Consider the following 18,963-nt stretch of genomic DNA (forward strand, 5'->3'; position numbering starts at 1 on the left):
TCATATAAACATTTCCAAAGTTCCCAAAAACCAATAAAATATGTAAAAATAGTAGACACATCAAATAACATCCAATAATAATTGAAAGTAATAAGGATAAAAAAAATTCAGCTTTCCATACATGGGAACTTTTGATTTCCAGCCACTCTGAAATTGTCCTGGATTAGTGGGGAAATGGGGGGCTACCCACAGACCTTGTCCACTCTCTCATATACACATTGTTTAACACACATGCTCATTCTCACAAATGCACACACATGCTCACTCACACTCTCACATGCTCTCTCTCACACACAAGCTTGCTCGCACTCATGCTCACATTCTCACATGCTCTCACGCATGCTCACACTCACAAGCTCACACATACACATGCTCACATATATGCATACTCTCACATGCTCCCTCTGCCTCCCCTTTCTTCTCACTCAGCCCCTTTTGCTTTGCTACTCGTCCTCCTCCCCCTTCTCACTCACCCCTTTTACCTTCTGTTTCCTCTCTTACTTAAACACTCCCCTCCCATGCCATTTCCTCTCATTCACACCCCTACTTTCTCTTCCCTTCTCTTACACTCTAGCCACTGGATCTCTTCTTTTTTTCACGTCATATTCCAGCACCAGCCAGGGGTTGTCTTTCTGCCTGCAGGGTGTGGGATCCCCGCTGCCACCTTATAATTTCCGCTGCTTCTGCTGTTTTCTTCTTCCCATGGGATCTGAGACATTCTCCCCCCTCAAAAAAGCCACAGCCGCTGCCTCTGTCTTCGTGCTCGGAGGGATGCCGGGAGCCCTGCATGCACATTATAAATTTGTGCCGCTGTTGCCTCCGCTGCTGCTTTCTTCCTGCTCATGGGGCTGGGAGCCCCACGAGCACATCAAATGCACTACTGCCATGTTCTTCCTACCCCATGAACACACTAGCTAGAAAACACCCGCAGGAGAAACACACCAGCAGGACTGGGGAGCCCCAGAAGTACATCACAGATATGCGCCGCTGGTGTGTTTCTGCTGTGGGCATTTTCTAACTGGATACAGGATGAGGCGGCTTCGGTACAGATGTTTTGAGGGGGTACTTTTTGCCGCCTCAAAATTTTGCGGCTTGAGGTGGCCGCCTCATCCTGCCTAATGATAGAACCGCCCCTGACAGGAGACAAACTAAGAGAGAAAGGAATAGAATGACAAAAGTCAAGAAACATGGAAGAGAATTGGGGCTGATTGGAACCAGAGAGAGAGGAAAGGATGATAGGAGCTAGGAAGGAAAACAGCTAGGGAGGGATGGAGAGTGGAAGCAGGGGACAGAAATTGAGGGGAAGGATAGGAAACACAGAAGAGCTGGGGAAGGAGGGAGAGAAGAGAATTGGTCAAAGGGAAGGATAGTAATAGGGGGGTGGAGTAGAAGGGGCATGACAGTAGCTAAGAAGGGGAGTGAAAGATGCTGGGGAAGAAGGGAGATAGGAATTTGGACGGAGAGAAGAATGAAGGGAGTGTAAAATACAAGAGAAGATAGCATTTCTCCACTTCTGCCACTCCTAAGGAAGACTAAGTCAGTGTGACAAAGGCCGTATGTCTATGTGTGACAGATGTGTGGGAGTGAGTACAACTCGCATAGGGCCTGATTTATGAAGGCTTTTATGCCATTCTATGAAGCATGTCTTTGGTTGTTACTACGACAAGTAACACAGAATGCTGCAAATAATTTGCTATAACATTCATTTCTAAATAATGTCAGTAGTAATTTACCCAATAAATAAATAAATACAAAAAAACTCCCAACGATATGCAAGTCGTGTTCTCAGGTCTCCAGTTTCATTTCTAGAATGAGATAATTTTATGGTCATGCCATCACCAGGACAGAAGGAAATGCCCGTATGAGGGAGGAGGGCTTACATCAGCAGAATCTTAATCCAAAAGTCATCAAGCAGAGGCCCAGAGTGAATGCACACAACATTAGGAGTTTGATTCAGCTTAGTACTGCCGGAGATTCATCAGGAGGCATATTCAGTAAGGTGGCCAGCAGACAGGTTATCAGGCTAAAGTTAGCCAGATAATGTGTTTTGGATATTCAGCAGGATAAAGACACTGCTGAATACACAAGATTAAGTTATTCAGTTGTCTTTAGCCAGATAACTTTTAAATCTAATCGACTTTAAAGATATCTGGTTCAGAGGCACTGTTTTGAAGAAAAAATGTAGTAGGAGTGGGCCTGTGATCCGATTCACACTTCCTTCCTTCCATTATGTAAGAAAAGGCCCTGCCAGGACCAAGCACACCACACCCCCACAAACCCCTTTGAATGCATTAAAAAAAAGGGTCTCAGGTCTGCTAGTGAGCCATCCCCTCTCTAGTTCCTCAAACAAAGTGCCAAGGCGTCTCTCCTTTCCCCCACCCAACCTTACCCCTCCCACCCTGCTGCTACCTTGAAAAAGTACATTTTCAGCCTGGATCAAGGTGTGTTGATACCGTGACTCCCACCTGGCACTTCTAGTGTTACTATGTGCACCTTGGCGCTTTGTTTGAGGAACCAGGAAAGGAGACAGCCGACCTCAGTTCCTTTTTTATTTCATGCATTCAGAGAGGTTTGGGAAGTAGGGACTGGGAGTGCTTGGTCCAGCAGGGCCTTTTCTTACCAATTGGTGGGGTGTTTGGGTTGCAGGCTTGCTCTTTCCTTTTTCCCCAAAACTGTGTCACTTAACTGGATATCTTTTAAAGATATGAGGCAGGTTTAAAGTTAACACGCTTACCAGGGCCTGTATAAGAGTATTTGGCATCCTAGGCTAACCTTCGGTCATGCACCCCCTTCTCCCAACTTACATATTGGTGACAGCTCCAGCACAGGGATGCAGCAGAGGTGGCTCTGGCACTGCACCCCTCTGAGCCATGTGCTAGCAGATGTTGCCACCCCAAAATGTTGGTGCTCTAGGCAACTGCCTAGTTTTCCTAATGAAAGCACCAGCCCTGCGGCTAACTTAGCTGGATACAACCGAAATCGGTTAAGTTAGCTAAATAATTTACATCTGCCTTGGAATGCCTTTATGTGGCTAGATTTTAGCCGGATAATGACTTATCCGGCTAAAATCTAGCTGGATAAGTGACCCAATATTGAAAAAGTTTTCACTCAACGCACAATTAAGCTCTGGAATATGTTGCCAGAGGATGTGGTTAGTGCAGTTAGTGTAGCTGGGTTCAAAAAAGGTTTGGATAAGTTCTTGAAGGAGAAGTCCATTACCTGCTATTAATCAAGTTTATTTAGGGAATAGCCACTGCTATTAATTGAATCAGTAGCATGGGATCTTCTTGGTGTTTGGGTAATTGTCAAGTTCTTGTAGCCTGGTTTGGCCTCTGTTGGAAACAGGATGCTGGGCTTGATGGACCCTTGGTCTGACCCAGCATGGCAATTTCTTATGTTCTTTTCCAGATAAATGGCCGTAAATATTGACCCCTTCGAGTCTAAATGAATTTATTGTTCGAAGAGGCAGACACCTTTGCCCAGTTGAACACTGAGCTTACTCTTGTGCCACAATGGTTGTCTCTGAAGATAAGGAGCTTCAATGCTGACACAGCTAGATCCTGCAAATGACAGTTATTTACTCATGACAGAGTTTTCTGCCCATAATAATGCATTTCTTTTTGTATATTTGCAGTGGGAGTTTGTGTCCGCATTCAGGCAGGCTCAGCGCAAGGAGAACTCTGCAGCCATCGTCAATGCTGGAATGAGAGTCCTTTTCAAGGAGGGGACGGACACCATTCAGGAGATAAGTATTTTCTATGGTGGTATCAGCCCCACCATGGTGAGCGCAAAGAAGACTTGCCAAGTGCTGACTGGAAGGTAGGAATCGCCTGTAGACTTTGCACAACTTTAACAGAAGTCAGTGGGTTGAAAGGCTAAGGCAGGTTTCTTGTAAGAAAACATCATCATCTTCTATTTAATGTGATGTGCCAATATAGTAACAGTATGTGATGGATAGCTATGCCATGAGCTTTTGTAGCATTCATAAGAACTAAGTAAAGGTTCATATACCAGCCTAATAAATAAGAATTGTATTTATATTCTGCCTTTCAGCATTTCAGAGTGGATTATATTATGTACTGTAGGCATTTCCCTATCTCCAGAGGGCTTACAGTCTAAATTTGTACCTGAATCAATGGAGGGTGAAGTAACTTGCCCAAGGTCACAAGGATTGACTTTGGGATTTAAACCCTGGTTTCCCTGGTTTGCAGCCCACTGCTCTAACCACTAAGCCACTCCTTCATAAAATTAATGACGTGCCCATCGTTTAATAATGTAGTATTTATAGCACCAACAAGTTTTTTTTTTCACCCCCTGGAACTGAATCATAAAAAAACTAATGAAAGGGCGGCATGATCAGAGAAAATGGGTGGATAATACAATCTTTTTTTGGAATCCAGGAAATGGTCATTCCAAGAATGCATAGCACTGAAAATAAAATTATAAAACATTCCTTACTCTGATTGAATTCATTGATGCTGTTCCATTAAACAACTCCTCAAATCTGGGAGTTATTTCTCCAGGACAGGGGGTAAGGATGCACATCAGCATCAGAAAGCATGGTAGTGACACATATTACTTCTTGACAAGTTTGTATATGTATTGAGGGGAGACCAATTTTCAGTAACTCGTGATGTTGCAAAGTACCCAGGTAGCATCCCTTTGAAAAATCGCCTACAAGGCTGTCCCTGCATCGTCTGCAGGTGGCGTAGAGGGAGCAAAGCAACATGTGTACCTTTGAAAATTGAAATGTGTGCGTACTTGTTGACTTCCCCAACCTAAGCAGGCCCGCAGGAACAGCATCTTTTGAAGCCAGCTGAGAAAGAGGGCACATCAGAGCTGTTCAATGTGGTTTCATCCTTGGCTGCACTTGTTTTACGATGTTTGCTTATGGTTCAAATAAACAGTTTAAAAAAGAAAGCGGGCACATGTTCTGAAAGCCCGCACCTGCTTATAGTTGCTCTGAGGGGGGACAATTTTTAACCCGAGCCATGCATTCAGACAACTGCTTTGTCATTCGGTTTAGTTGTACTCAATATGGAATTGTACTAATGTCTGAGAAAAGAAGGGGAGCCTTGAGAAAAAGATTGCCCCTCCACCCCCACCGGCCTCAGATTTTCTTAGTTCAGCCCTGATGGAAAGAAGAGGGGGTTTGGGACAGTCATATTTAATGAGCCTATGGCTTTTCCCACCTTAAGCATAGACCACAGTGACAGAGAGGGAGCTCAAGGCCTGTCTGGTCTGCATATCCTGCTCTCCTGTTGCCATGCTGCCGACTCTACTCGATCCCCAGCCCCTGCCCTCGCCTCCCCACATGGGATACCCTGTGACTTATATAACTGTCTCCTGTCAGCGCTGCAGTCTGACAATCTATTTTCATTCCAGGCAGTGGAATCAGAAGATGCTGGATAAAGCTTGCAAAGAAATCCTAGATGAAATTACTCTCCCTGGCTCAGCTGAGGGTGGGAAGGCGGAATACAGAAGAACTCTGACTATCAGCTTCTTCTTCAAATTCTACCTAGAAGTGTTACAGGAATTAAAGGCGATGGTACCTCATGTATTTCTCTGTTATTGTTCAGTCTGGAGAGTTTAAGATTTAAGGGGGAATTTTGTAATATTGTACAGAAGTTAAGTTACACCAACATTCCACTTAGAAAATTATCCCATCAAAACTACACGCAATTAGAAATGTAAAAACATGATGGCCTATGGCCTATATAATTACATCTGTTCTTTGGTGTGCATAGTTTGACTAAGAGAGTTTAAGTGCACAATTTTTAAACACACAAATTCTGCAGGTACGTCCTAACCCCATTTAGGATTTGCCCCCTAAAGTGCCTTCTTTCCCCTCAGCACATGAAAGCACAAGCACACAGTGTGAATGCACATAATTTTATGCACAGATCAGTTGTGCAATTTTCTAAAGGGCCATTTCTAGGGGTAAAGCACTGCTTTATCCTCAGAAGTCCCCTTAAGTCAAACTCTAGGAGGATAATTTTATAACTCCTTGCATACCGGCATAGACCAGTTGTGAGCAAACCATGACCCGCAGGCCAAATCCGGCTCATCAGCATCTTTATTCCAGCCGACTAGCTCTCTAAAATTTATTTAATGTGGTCCACGCAACGTCAGGTCCTGACTAAGCTCAGAAGTGTAGGAAGGTCAGAGGCTGGGTCGGCGGTGCCTCTGAATGACATGCTAGTGGGGTTCCTACCTCCCGCCAGCAGAAAGAAAGGAGCACCATAGCACAGCTTGTGACACGCTGGCAGGGTTCCCAACCCCCACCGGCAAGAAGAAAGTAGCATGTGGCACAGCTTGTAAACCATTGGTGGGGTTCACACCCCATTACCAGCAGGAACAGGTGTGATATGCTGGCAGTGTTCCTGCCCCCCCTCCCCCACCAGCAAAAAGAGGGCCTACATGGAAGTGGGCCCAAGGTTGATCTGCCAGTAGACTTCCAGCACCCAGCCGGCAGGAAGGGTGAATCACATGGTAGGTTGGGAAGGGGTATGAGTGAAGGGAATGAAAGGGGGTGAGCATGATGAGAAACTAAGAAAGGAGGGAGAGGGTGTGTGATTGAGAAGGAAGGGAAGAGAGTGAATTGGGGCAGGGAGAGTGACTGAGAGGAAGGGGAGTGAGGGGCAAGGAGACAGAGTGACAGAGGAAAGGGAGCGAGGGAGAAGGAGACAGTGAGGGAAGAGAGTGAGGAGGAAGGAGACAGAGTGACTGAGAGGAAAGGGAGTGAGTGTGAAAGAGATAATGACTAAGAGAGAAGAGGGAAGAGAGGGAATGGGAGGGATGAGTGACACAGAGGGAAGGGATGAGGAATTAATGACAAAGGTAAGGAAAGGGAATTGAGTGGGAAGGTGAGTGACTGATTAAGAGAGGAGGGAAGGGATGAATGAAAGGTGAATGAGAGGGAAGGGGGAGGGTGCAAGTGGAAGAGGGGACTAAGAAGAGAGGGTAGAAGGGTTTGTGTATGTATATATATGAGAGAGGAGAAAGTTTGTGTGTTTCCCCCACCTTCCCTTCACTAATAATCTACTACAATCTGAGGTGACTGGGAATCAAAGGTTTATAGGCATGGAGACGGGGATATTTTTGTTCTTAGTTTTAATTATTGGGTGTTTAATATGTCTGCTGTTTTGAAATATTTAATTGATTTTTGGGAAATGTTTAACTTTTTTTGTATCCTTATTCTTAATTATTACATGCTCTATTCATCATTTGTTTTGAAATTTTATTAGTGTGGGTTACTAATGATTGATTTTATACTTCTTGATTTTGTTTTATGTTGAATGGTGATTTTTCTGATTTGAATTATTGCACTGCATATGAATCTGGCTTTTAGTGTTTTTCAGTTTAGTTTTTTGTCTGCACCTTTCTATTTACTGTATACTTCATGGCCTTTTAATTCTGATTTGGTGAGGATCTGCCTGTGTTCTACATTTGTGACTGAGGTTAGATAGTCTGCTAGCTGGGTAAACGCCTTGTATCTGTTGGGTAGGTTTTTCTGATTTTGGTAGAGACTGGGATCCATGATTAAAGGGGGTACTAAAAATGATGGGGCTTAAGCCTGTTGGATATTGAAGTTCCCGCAGCAAGTACAAAGGATTTGATTGTTATGTCAAGGAGCGCCAATGGGGACCCGACACACCCCCCCCCCCCCCCCATCCCCTGGCCCTCATTAACTGGTAATGTAGCCCCAGCACAAAAAACGTTTGCCCACCCTGGCATAGACTGTACCAAGTATATTTTTTATGACTTTTTATTTTTTGTTTTTTTAAACAAGCACCAACAGCTTCAGTTCACTTAAATCATCTGACACAGGTTGAATTCTAATGCAGAGAAATTGCATGGATAGCACAAAACAAAAAAGATCTTAGAATCTCATCCCAACTGCACCTTTTTTTGTTCTGTCTATACAAACAGATTCTACCTATCTGCATGTATCAGTTACTTATTTCTTTGCCTAGCCAAGTCCAATATGGTCCACACAATAAAGATAAGTCTTATTCTGGAGCATATATGTCAAGTTTTCCAGCAGTTTGTAATTTCCAACTAAAACTTCTACATTTCACTACATTCCCACCACATATGTAAATATGTTCCAATCATCACGCATCCCCCTCCAACATAACTTATTTACATTGCTGAATCTAGAAAAAAAACATGGGTGTGTGATACATCTGATGAAACAATTTGTGTTATAATCCATATGGATTTCCAGTCGCTCCCATCTGAATCATTATTCAGAAAGGTGTTCCACTGACATATTAGTTTGGCTGCCCTTCCAACCTCACAAAGCTCAGATCGAATGGTAATGTATAGGACAGTTATTAGATGTCTAGCTCGTTTTTTGCAACATAACACTCCTTCTGTTCCCTTGCATTCTTCTAAATCTCCATTATTGGTTACTTACTGTGATAGGTCTTTTTGCAACTTTAAATATACGGTAAATACCTTGTTGAGCTCAGTATTTGAAACTCTTCCATCAACTCAATGAAGATTTTAAACCTCCCATCCTGTATTAACTGCCCCAAAAAAAATCGGAACCCTCCCTCCTCCCATTTCTTTTATATCAAATTTTTTTTTTTTTTTAGAACCTGCCTTGTGTTCACGAGATGCCAGCGAATTATGTCAGCGCCATAAAAGATTTTCCAGCCAAAGTACACAGGAGCATACAAGTCTACCAGGTCAGTGGTACAGAATATGGCAAATAATATTGGACCATTTCAAATAAGTCTGAGGTGGGATTTAAAGATAATAGTGGGAGAGTCAGATCATGAATCCTCACATTTGTGGGAAAGCAGAAGTTGCTGTTAGACAATGGCTACGATTACAATTCTGTTAAGTAAGATGAGACCAGGATAAATTTTAAAGAACAGTGAACACCATAGGCTGGAGGATGAGTTCTGCTAGTGGATGGAACAAAGCTTCATTTTTGTCATGACTTAATCCAGGATCAGTGCACTCCGAAAGATGAAGCAGTGATTACAGGTGAACAGCTAATCAATATGATTGCAAATCAACTGCTGAAAGCAATTATTGGGAAAATGCGGAAAGAAGAATCAGTGCTCAGATCTCCCATATGCAATAGGGCCAGCGCACGCATTGGCACTTCTGGGACCTCACGATAAGTGCAATTCAAATATAGCTCAGTACTCACTTCACTTTTTCTCCCAATGAATTTGGAAATTGGTTTAGAAGTCCCATTATTCATTGTACAAGTGTTTGAGATTAAAATAGGTTTGAAACTGGTTTCCAGTAGACTGTAGAAAGCAAAATAAGAATTGGTACTGTAGGTCAATCAGACAAGCGCAGAGTGACTGTTCCGATGGGGCAAGGGGGAAAGTAAATAATTTTGTGCACGTCAAAAAAATATTTTAAGCAGAAGGACAAAGCAGCTAGGAAGCAGGGCTCTAGAGGGAGGTAGAGTAGCAACAGAATATTGATAGTGACTGGGGAAGGCTCAGGGCATGCAGACTTTCATAGTCCATCCAGAGTACAATCAGTTTAATTCTGACCATCCACAGAACAACTACAATAGGAGTAAAGGGTTTTGTGATCTGAATTAGATACAGGACCAAGAGAACAGGTTGCAAGGTGTGCCAATGAGATTCATTCTCATTGCATAGGCAACACATTCATGTCTTGCAGGGAGCATTGATGCAGTAACTTTCAGCAACTTGGGAACATCTCTTTTTTTTTTTCAAGAGTGGGGTTTGAAAAGTTTGTATCAGAGAAGATTATACATCCTAATTGTCTACGCCTGGAGCATTGGCAGTGCCTAGGAGACACTCTGAGGCACAGATTCTCAATGGGTGTGTCAGGACACACTAGGATGTCACAGAGCGAGCAGAATACTGATCTTTCCTCATCAGTCTGGGCAGGAAGTAGCTGACTTCTCTTTTATTGGGTAGGACAGGAAGCTGCTCTTGCTTCCTTCTCCTCTTCCTGGCCAGTGGGAGGTTGTTCCCTCCTCCTTCACCCAGATCAGAGTGCAATATCACCAACTCCTGTTCATATGGGCCCAGCAGGACACCATCTTTATCTTCCTCTGCCTGGCCTGGCAGGGAGGCTGCTGATGCTCTTCACCTCATAGGGCCTGGATATGAAAGCAGGAGCATAAGGGAGAAAGGTGCCTGCTCTGTAGATCTGCTGTTGCTGCCTCCTGATCTTCCTCTCCTCAGTGCTTCTTTGCTCTCATCTGCTGCTGATAAAGAGGGACAGAGACTTTGGATCCAACTGAAGTCTTTTCTGCTGGCTGGGAGCCAGGAAGAGGGGGAAATGTACTGGGCAGGAAGGCATGGGAAGATAGGGAGTCAGGAGTCTGCTGGATATGAAGGGCTGGAGGAAAGGAGGTTGTGGTTGCTGGATAGGGAGAGATGGAGGTGGGAGGGTTTGGGGCTGCTGGGCAGGGAAGAGAGATGGAAGTTTGAAATTATTAGGAAGGGAATGGTGAATAAAATGGAATATGTCATAATGCCTCTGTATCACTCCATGGTGAGACTGCACCTTGAATACTGTGTACAGCTCTGGTCACCGCATCTCAAAAAAGATATAGTTGCACTGGAGAAGGTACAGAGAAGGGCAACCAAAATGACAAAGGGGATGGAACAGATCCCCTATGAGGGAAGGCTGAAGAGGTTAGGGCTGTTCAGCTTGGAGAAGAGACGGCTGAGGGGGATATGATAGAGGTGTTTAAAATCATGAGAGGTCTAGAACAGGTAGATGTGAATCGGTTATTTACTCTTTCAGATAATAGAAGGACTAGGGGGCACTCCATGAAGTTAGCAAGTAACACACTTAAAACTAATTGGAGAAAATGTTTTTCACTCAACGCACAATTAAACTCTGGAATTTGTTGCCAGAGGATGAGGTTAGTGAAATTAGTGTAGCTGGGTTTAAAAAAGATTTGGATAAGTTCTTGGAGGAGAAGTCCATTAACTGCTATTAATCAAGTTGATTTAAGGAATGGCCTCTGGCTTTGTTTGACCCTGTATGGCTGTTCTTAGGTTCTTTTTGTCTTGCTTTGATGGAGTGCTGCCTCCTTAATTACAGTATGGGGGAAATTTTATTATAGCTATGAATAGTAATGAGGCTGGCATTGTGTTTCTTTAATCAGGATGTAGCCCCAGATCAGCTTTCTCAAGATCCCATCGGACGCCCCATTGTACACCAGGCCGCCATCAAACATGCCACTGGGGAAGCTGTTTACTGTGATGACATGCCTACTGTGGAACGTGAGCTCTTCCTGGTGTTTGTGACCAGTACTCGGGCTCATGCAAAGATTGTGTAAGTGTATAAAAGAGGTTTAGAAAAAAGCTCCAATCAAAAATCTTTTAAATAGACTTTACCGTATAAATCATAGTGCAGTGCAATAGTTACATGAAGATTAAAGAATAATATGTAATTTGTATATTTTGTGGCATGCCTAAAACTGATATTGAAGACTTAAAATGTCATACCTATAATACAATAGTGAGCTGCAATACCATAATATGTGCAAGGTCCCTTTTTATCAATGGCTTCCCCATAGGCACAGTACTGGAGGAAACCCTTGATATGTAAGGCCCACAGTATCTTGCCCTAGAAATAAGCAAGTGACATTGATAGAGTGCCACAATGAGTGGGAAATTATCTCAGTGGTTCTCAACCCACCCAGTCAGGTTTTCAGGATATCCACAATTAATATGCATGAGGTAGCTATGCATACAAATTTACCTCATATATATTCATTGTGAATATCCTGAAAAATTGATTGGCTGGGCATGTCCTTAGGACTGGGTTGAGAATCCCTGCTTTCACTCTCTATCTTCCAGGAAAACCCATTGAATATAATGAGCTCCATATTCAGTCACTATGCGGCTTTGCTACTTAGCCGGTTATACATCAACAGCTAACTAGCAGGGTATATTCAGCAGCACAGACACACATTTGAATATACCTGGCTATCTTAAAGTTAGCCGGTTATGTCTAACCAGTTAACTGATCAGAGTTAGCTGCAGAAGGTATGGAGTTAGCCAATTAACTTATGTGACTAACTCCATTCCTCTCTAGAATGTCTCCTGCCCGTCCTTGGAACACTCCCTTCTTATCCAGCTAACTTTTAGCTGGGTAACAAGATAGATTATTAATGAGAATCCAGCATGAAGACTCATTGGAGACCCAGGATATGCAAATGTATCTCATGCACATTCACTGTGACAATTCTGAAAACTCAACTGGCTATGTGTGTCTCCAGGAGAGGATTGGGAAACATTAACCTAGAGATATAGTCACCCTTTACAGCAGGCGTAATCACATCCGGTCCTCATGAGCCACAAGTCAGGTTTTTCAGAATTACCACAATGCACTGCGTCCACTGTATGCAAATATGCCTCATACATATTCATTGTGGATATCCTGCAAACCAGGCCTGTTACTGGCTCGAGAGGACCAGAGTTGGCCATCTCTGCTATAGAGGGTGACCATATAGCTGTAGGTCATCGTTTCCCAAACTTTTCCTGGAGGCACACATAGCCAGTCAGGTTTTCAGGATTGCCAAAATGAATATGCATAAAATAGATTTGCATAACCTGGGTCTCCAATGGGTCTTCATGGTGAAGACTCGTTAATAAACCATGTTACTTATTTGTAAGGTGCTTTTCAAATAAGTCTTCTTAACAAAATCCAAGCATGTTTTCCCTTCATTTTGGCAAGTAAAAATTGTAAATGACATTTATTTACCATTCACATTTTCTCTTAAAATTTAGAGGTAAAGTTTCAATAGCTGACTTAACTGCAGAGTTCTGCATGTACAAAAAAAAACAAACCCCAAACCCAATTTTCAAACAAGCAGACATTGCTTTGCAGCTAAATCTACTTACGTAAGTTGACCCATTGCAAAATGGGGACACAATGTTATGCACATAAATAGCATGCCACTTACGCACATGGGGGTAGTTTTCCAAACGTTTTGGTGTGTGAAATTTAAGCTAATCATGTAAGTAGCCTGTACGCATGCAAGTGGTGTTTTGTAAAAGTCTGAAATAAGCACGTACTAGCGGTTTCACACCTACATGTCAGTGAAGAAAAAAGGAGATGGTTTAGGGGTGTTCAGAGGGGGTTTGGAAGTTCACTCATGTTAGTACTTTGTAAGCAGTATACATGCGTACATTACCAAACTAGTATGCATGATTTTACACCTAGTAATTCAGTCATAGAAATGAAATTGCACTTGTCTTTTGTCTCCAGATTTTGGGAGGGGTGGGCCGTCAGGGTGACGTGGTAGAGGGTCTGAGTGAAATGGTAGAAGAGTGGGTGAATTGATGCAGATGTCAGTAAAGCGGTGATTAAAATGAACGCATGTATTTTCATAAGTGGAGCCTGTATATACTTTATAAAGCAGAGGTTCTCAACTCAGTCCTCAGGACGCACCTAGCTAGTCAGGTTTTCAGGATATCCACAATGAATATGCATAGGATAGATTTGCATACAATAGAGGTGGTACATGCAAATCTTTCTCATGCATATTCATTGTGGATATCCAGAAAATGTGACTGGCTAGGTGTGGCCCGAGGATTGGGTTGCAAACCACTGCTTTATAAAATACCTGCCTCTGTGCATTAACTGCGATAATTCCACGCATATATTACAATTATGTGGCACACAAAACATGTGCATGTTCTTTTATATAATAGGTAAAGAATATATGCAGTGCCCTGCATAAAAAAAATGTACACATAATGAAACAGATGTGCATACTTTCAGGGCTGAGATATGCAGTATTTTATAAATGATGGGGCACCTGCCACACAGTATACAGAGTACAGGGAGAACTTTGCATCACTCATTAATGTGCTGACATAGAAACATAGAATTAGCGATAGAGTGCTGCAAAGTTCTCCCTGTATTCTATATACTGCATGGCAGGTGTATTTATGCCAAACTTACCTTCTTAACGTCTTCACAATACAGGTTACATGCATAAAATCCTCAACACTCCCCTGGAACTCCCCTATTTTGTGTAGGCATAATGTATGCATGTTATGAAATTATGTGTATATTTTTGGATGGCTTAAAATCCACATTGGCTTATGCATCTGAGTTCCAGGTCAGCTATTGAAAATGAACTCCATGGTGTACATTTTGTGGCTATATCTTTCAATGTTGTCACTGAACATGAGATAACTTTTAGATGTTCTTCCTAGGTCAATTGATAAAACAGAAGCCTTCAAAATCCCAGGGGTAGTCGAGATTGTAACAGCTGAAGATGTCCCAGGCGCAAATGAACTACCTGGACCAGAGTATATCTTTGCCAAAGATAAGGTATTTCTGTACTTCTTCTGCATTGCTAAAAAGCCTATCAAACTGTTCTTTTGCTTTTCATTAAGCTCAGATGGAACCTTATTTAGTCATTTTAATGGGCATTTTGCAATACCACAAGCAAACTTGTAAGCATTATAACATGGGTTCATTTTATGTTAATACTTTTTTTTTTTGTCTGCATGTTCTGTCTTCCATATTGTACAGATTATTTTAAATTGTAGATCACTTTGTTGTGACATTGTTGGGAAAGGCATTTTATGAATGATTAAATTATTATTATTATTATTATTATTGACAGCAGATAAAGACCAAAATGGCCCTGCTGCTCCATGCAAGTTACTGCATTGCGCTTTCTTGAAAACACAATTCAGTCATTTCACTGCTGTTTTGGGCTGAATTGGTGCTCCACGCAGGTTACCCCAGTGCTTTATTTCCATCCTCTGCCACTAGGCATCCTCTGTGTTTATCCCATACTGTTTTGATTTCCATCACCATGTTTGTCTCCTCCACGTCCTTCATGAAGATATGCATAATGAAACAGATACGCACACTTTCAGGGCTGAGATACGCAGTATTTTATATACAATGGGACACCTGCCACACAGTATACAGAATACAGGGAGAACTTTGCAGCACTCATTTATGTGCTGACATAGAAACATATATAGTACATTTTGGACCAAGAAAACAACATGGAAGATAATCTATCAACTTACCATGAAAGAAAAATCATATAATTTTAGTGCATAGATCACACTTAGATAAGAGGAATTCTGAAGTACAATATTATTAGCATTTCATATAGGAGAAGAATTGCTTGTTCTTCTCCTTTCTTCCATCTCACAGCAATGGGAGATTTGTGTCTTACCCATTACAGATACAGTGCAGCAAGCTGGCTAGGATGGCTTTCTCACCCAGGTCAACCCAGGACGGACTGATTCTTTCCTGGTTTTCCCCATTGTGTGTATGGAGCTATAGTTTATATTTGCCAAAGAAAAGTAGAGCTACCTCTCCATGCAAGCATTGGAACAAAGCCAGGACTGGGTCAGACTGCCCTGATTGATCCTGGTGAGCAGAGCCATAGCGTGCCTATGGCCAGTATGGCGCCACAGCCATAGGCACCGCTACCAAAAGGCACAATGTGCCTATGAGAGCAGTATGGCTGGCCATCGGCGGGTCATCAGCAAATGAAATGCAGCGCGGCCCTATCGAAATTGACGGCTTGGTTGGGGTTGCCTTAGTAAGTGGAAAAGCAGAGCATTCCCGCTGGCAACACTGCTGATTCTGGTGGGGCTGCGCTGCTTTTACATTTACTAAGGCCACGCTTAATACGCCGTCAATTTCAGCAGGGCCGCGCTGCTTCAGCGGAGAAGCACCCCTGCCAGAAGTAATCCAGTGCTAGAGCTGGTGCGGCCCCATGGCCGGAAGTCGTTCCCTTGGCCACGGGGGCTGAAGAAGGAGATTGCTGCTGCCTGCTCTGTCACTGAGGAAATGAGTGAGAGAGAGAGCATATATGTGGGAGAGTGAGAAAGTACGTGCGCTTGTTTGTGGGAGAGTGAGAAAGCACATGTGCTTGTGTATGTAAAAATGAGAGAATATCTTTGGGAGAGAGAGCGCGCATGTGTGCTTGTGTGTGGGGGAGTGACAGAGAGCATATGTGTGTTTGAGAGGGAGCAAGCAGACAGTAACTACCGTAGTTACTACCGTAGTTACTGTCTGCCTGCTAATCTATGACAATTTCAGGGCATCCTGAAATAAAATGTTCCAAGGTACAGATAACGGGGAATTTTTTTAAATCCTTATTTTAATTGTTGGGTGTTACTTGATGTGTCCATTTTGAAATATTTTATTGATGACTGGAAGATTTTTATATGAGTTTTTAATTATGGAATGTTATTCTATTCATTAAGGGGCGGATTTTCAGAGCCCTGCTCGCGTAAATCCGCCCAAAACCGGGCGGATTTACGCGAGCAGGGCCCTGCGCGCCGGTAGGCCTATTTTACATAGGCCTACCGGCGCGCGCAGAGCCCCGGGACTCGCGTAAGTCCCGGGGTTTTCGGAGGGGGCGTGTCGGGGGTCGTGCCGGGGGGCGTGCCGGGGGCGGGCCCAAACCGCGCGGCGTTTTCGGGGCGTGTCGGGAGCGTTCCGGGGGCGGGCCCGGGGGCGTGGCTACGGCCCGGGGTGGCCCGGGGGCGTGGCCGCGCCCTCCGGACCCGCCCCCAGGTCGCATCCCGGCGCGCAGGAGGCCCGCTGACGCACGGGGATTTACGCCTCCCGGATGGAGGCGTAAATCCCCCGACAAAGGTAAGGGGGGGGTTTAGACAGGGCCGGGCGGGTGGGTTAGGTAGGGGAAGGGAGGGGAAGGTGAGGGGAGGGCAAAGGAAAGTTCCCTCCGAGGCCGCTCCGATTTCGGAGCGGCCTTGGAGGGAACGGGGGTAGGCTGCACGGCTCGGCGCGCGCCGGCTATACAAAATCCATAGCCTTGCGCGCGCCGATCCAGGTTTTTAGCAGATACGCGCGGCTCCGCGCGTATCTACTAAAATCCAGCGTACTTTTGTTTGCGCCTGGAGCGCAAACAAAAGTAGGCTATTCGCGCTCCTTTTAAAATCCGCCCCTAATTGTTTTGACTTGTTCTTTTTATTGGTATGGTTTTACTAATTTTGTTTTATGAGGGATAGTAATGTTTCTGGGTTGTTTTTTTTTTTTTACATTGTTGCAGTGCATACAGAATTTGGCTTGTTGCCGTTTCCAGTTCAGTTTTTGTCTGTACACGTCTATTTATATTGTATGGTCTCTTTATTCTGTATTTGAGGGTCTGTGTTTTGCATGACTGAAGTTAGAAACTACAAACTAATGGAATAACTATGTAGGGATCTACAGCAGCTTGGCTTGTTCTGTTCTCCTAATAGGGGGTGTATTGTTGTTTTAGGCCTGGTGTAAAATTTATAATATTAACTTTCATAGGTAGGGTTTTTGCTGTTTGAATGGCTCTCTGAGGGTCATGTCCATGCCCAAGATGCATTGCAGTAGGCCTAATACCATGTAGGTTCCAAGCGTCTTTTGCTTTTTTGCAGGGTATATTATATTTACATGCACCTCAGCAGTGCATGTAACTATAAGATAACTTACAATATGTATATTTTTACCTCAAAAGACTGTGCTTTGAATGTTCTTTTTTTGTGTAAAATCTGTTATTATAAATGCATAATTTTTAATTGTGTGTGAGGAGGGTGTGATTGGGTGGGGGGTTGCAAGGCTGTAGGGCCTCTAATTCCTTGCTCTGGCCGTGGGCATTTCTTTACAAACATTTAACAGTCTCCCAACTCATGGTGTCATGTGTTGTGTAAAAGGGGAGGGTGCAGTTTTTCCACTTGGCCATAGGCACCAAACTGCCTAGCTACAGCTCTGCTGGTGAGGTGGCAACTCTAAGGCAGGCAACATAAAGCAGCAGTAATACCAGCGAGGGTGGTCTTATGTTTGAGCAGGGCCCAGGGTAGATGGGAACTGCAGACCCTCCCAACTTTAAAATTCAGATTCTGTCAGACCTAGGGACCAGGGAGCCCATCAGTGTCCCAGAGCGGGGCCTAGGGTGAGCCCTCTTTCCCTCTGGCCAAAGGCTTCCTCTGAATATCAAAGTTATCAGCTTGTATGTTTGGGGCTCTGTTTTTCCATCTCAGTGGTCTTGTCATTCGTGTTCCTTTCTTTTCATCTTAAAAAATATTCTAGTTTTTACATTTGCTTAGAATAAAATGTTGTATGTTCTCTTCCCCTGATGCCATTATGTGGCTGGTCATGTTATGCTATTCTGAGACTTTAGTAGTAGTTTCAGAATACAATCGGCAAGGCAGCATCTCAGTTAACCTAGACTGGGAGTAGGGGAGGCAGTTTTACAGTCCTTGAGGGCTGCAAGTTCAGGACTGGCCCTACCGTCTAAGTCTCTGGCATTTTGCTTGAATCTTCAGACTTTTCAGCCCCGGATGCGGTTTTTTGCCAGAAGCTGCAGTAATTAGAGCAGCTCAGTCTCGGAATCTTCTGCAAAATCATTTCTCCTGCAAAATTCCTGATACTTGACATAGCCCTGTAGGGTGTTGGAGGATATCAGAGCCAATTTTATTTTACAAGACTTGTTTTGGAAGTTACTTTCACCATCATCATATTTTAGCAATGGAAAAGCTCTAAAGTGAAATGAATTGAGGACCGAAAGTTCCTTGTACAGACTCTTGGGCCTAGTTGCAGGTCCAAGCACTGTGTGCATTTTCTCATTCAGTGCACACCAGACCCAACCCTAAAGGGAGGGGTGAATTGGGGTAATTCTCCCTGGCTTTGGGAGGCCGTGAATTTTGATTCTCCTTTCCTCCCCAAGCTCAGGTACAATTGTTTCCAAACCTCCCCTTTCCCTGGCGGATCCTCTTTCTCCTTCCTCTCAACAGTAGCAAGAGAGCACCATTTCTTACCTGCATCTGCCTCCTTCTCTGAAATCTGAATGCCCAGGATCCTGTAGTCTTGAGGGATCTACAGATCCTGCACATTCGGACTTCCGATTAGAGTAAAAAATATTGGAGGCAGACACAGGTAAGGAGCATTGCTCTTTTGCTGCCAGCAGGAGGCAAAGGGAAGAGGATTACGCTGGGAAGAGAGGATTTGTAGAGG

The 18,963-nt window shown here is 43.7% G+C and overlaps 1 protein-coding gene across 1 annotated transcript in view; it reads left to right on the forward strand.

The window, feature by feature from the left end:
- LOC115093865 (aldehyde oxidase-like) overlaps nt 1-18,963 on the forward strand; it is a gene marked incomplete at its 5' end in the record, with an annotated part of 162,084 nt that overhangs the window by 50,871 nt on the left and 92,250 nt on the right. The window contains 5 exon segments of the mRNA XM_029606217.1: nt 3,635-3,819; nt 5,386-5,548; nt 8,604-8,696; nt 11,129-11,298; nt 14,196-14,313. Coding sequence (XP_029462077.1) covers nt 3,635-3,819; nt 5,386-5,548; nt 8,604-8,696; nt 11,129-11,298; nt 14,196-14,313 — 729 coding nt within the window.

Source organism: Rhinatrema bivittatum, chromosome 6 (genome assembly GCF_901001135.1).
Source record: "Rhinatrema bivittatum chromosome 6, aRhiBiv1.1, whole genome shotgun sequence".
Lineage (NCBI taxonomy): Eukaryota > Metazoa > Chordata > Amphibia > Gymnophiona > Rhinatrematidae > Rhinatrema > Rhinatrema bivittatum.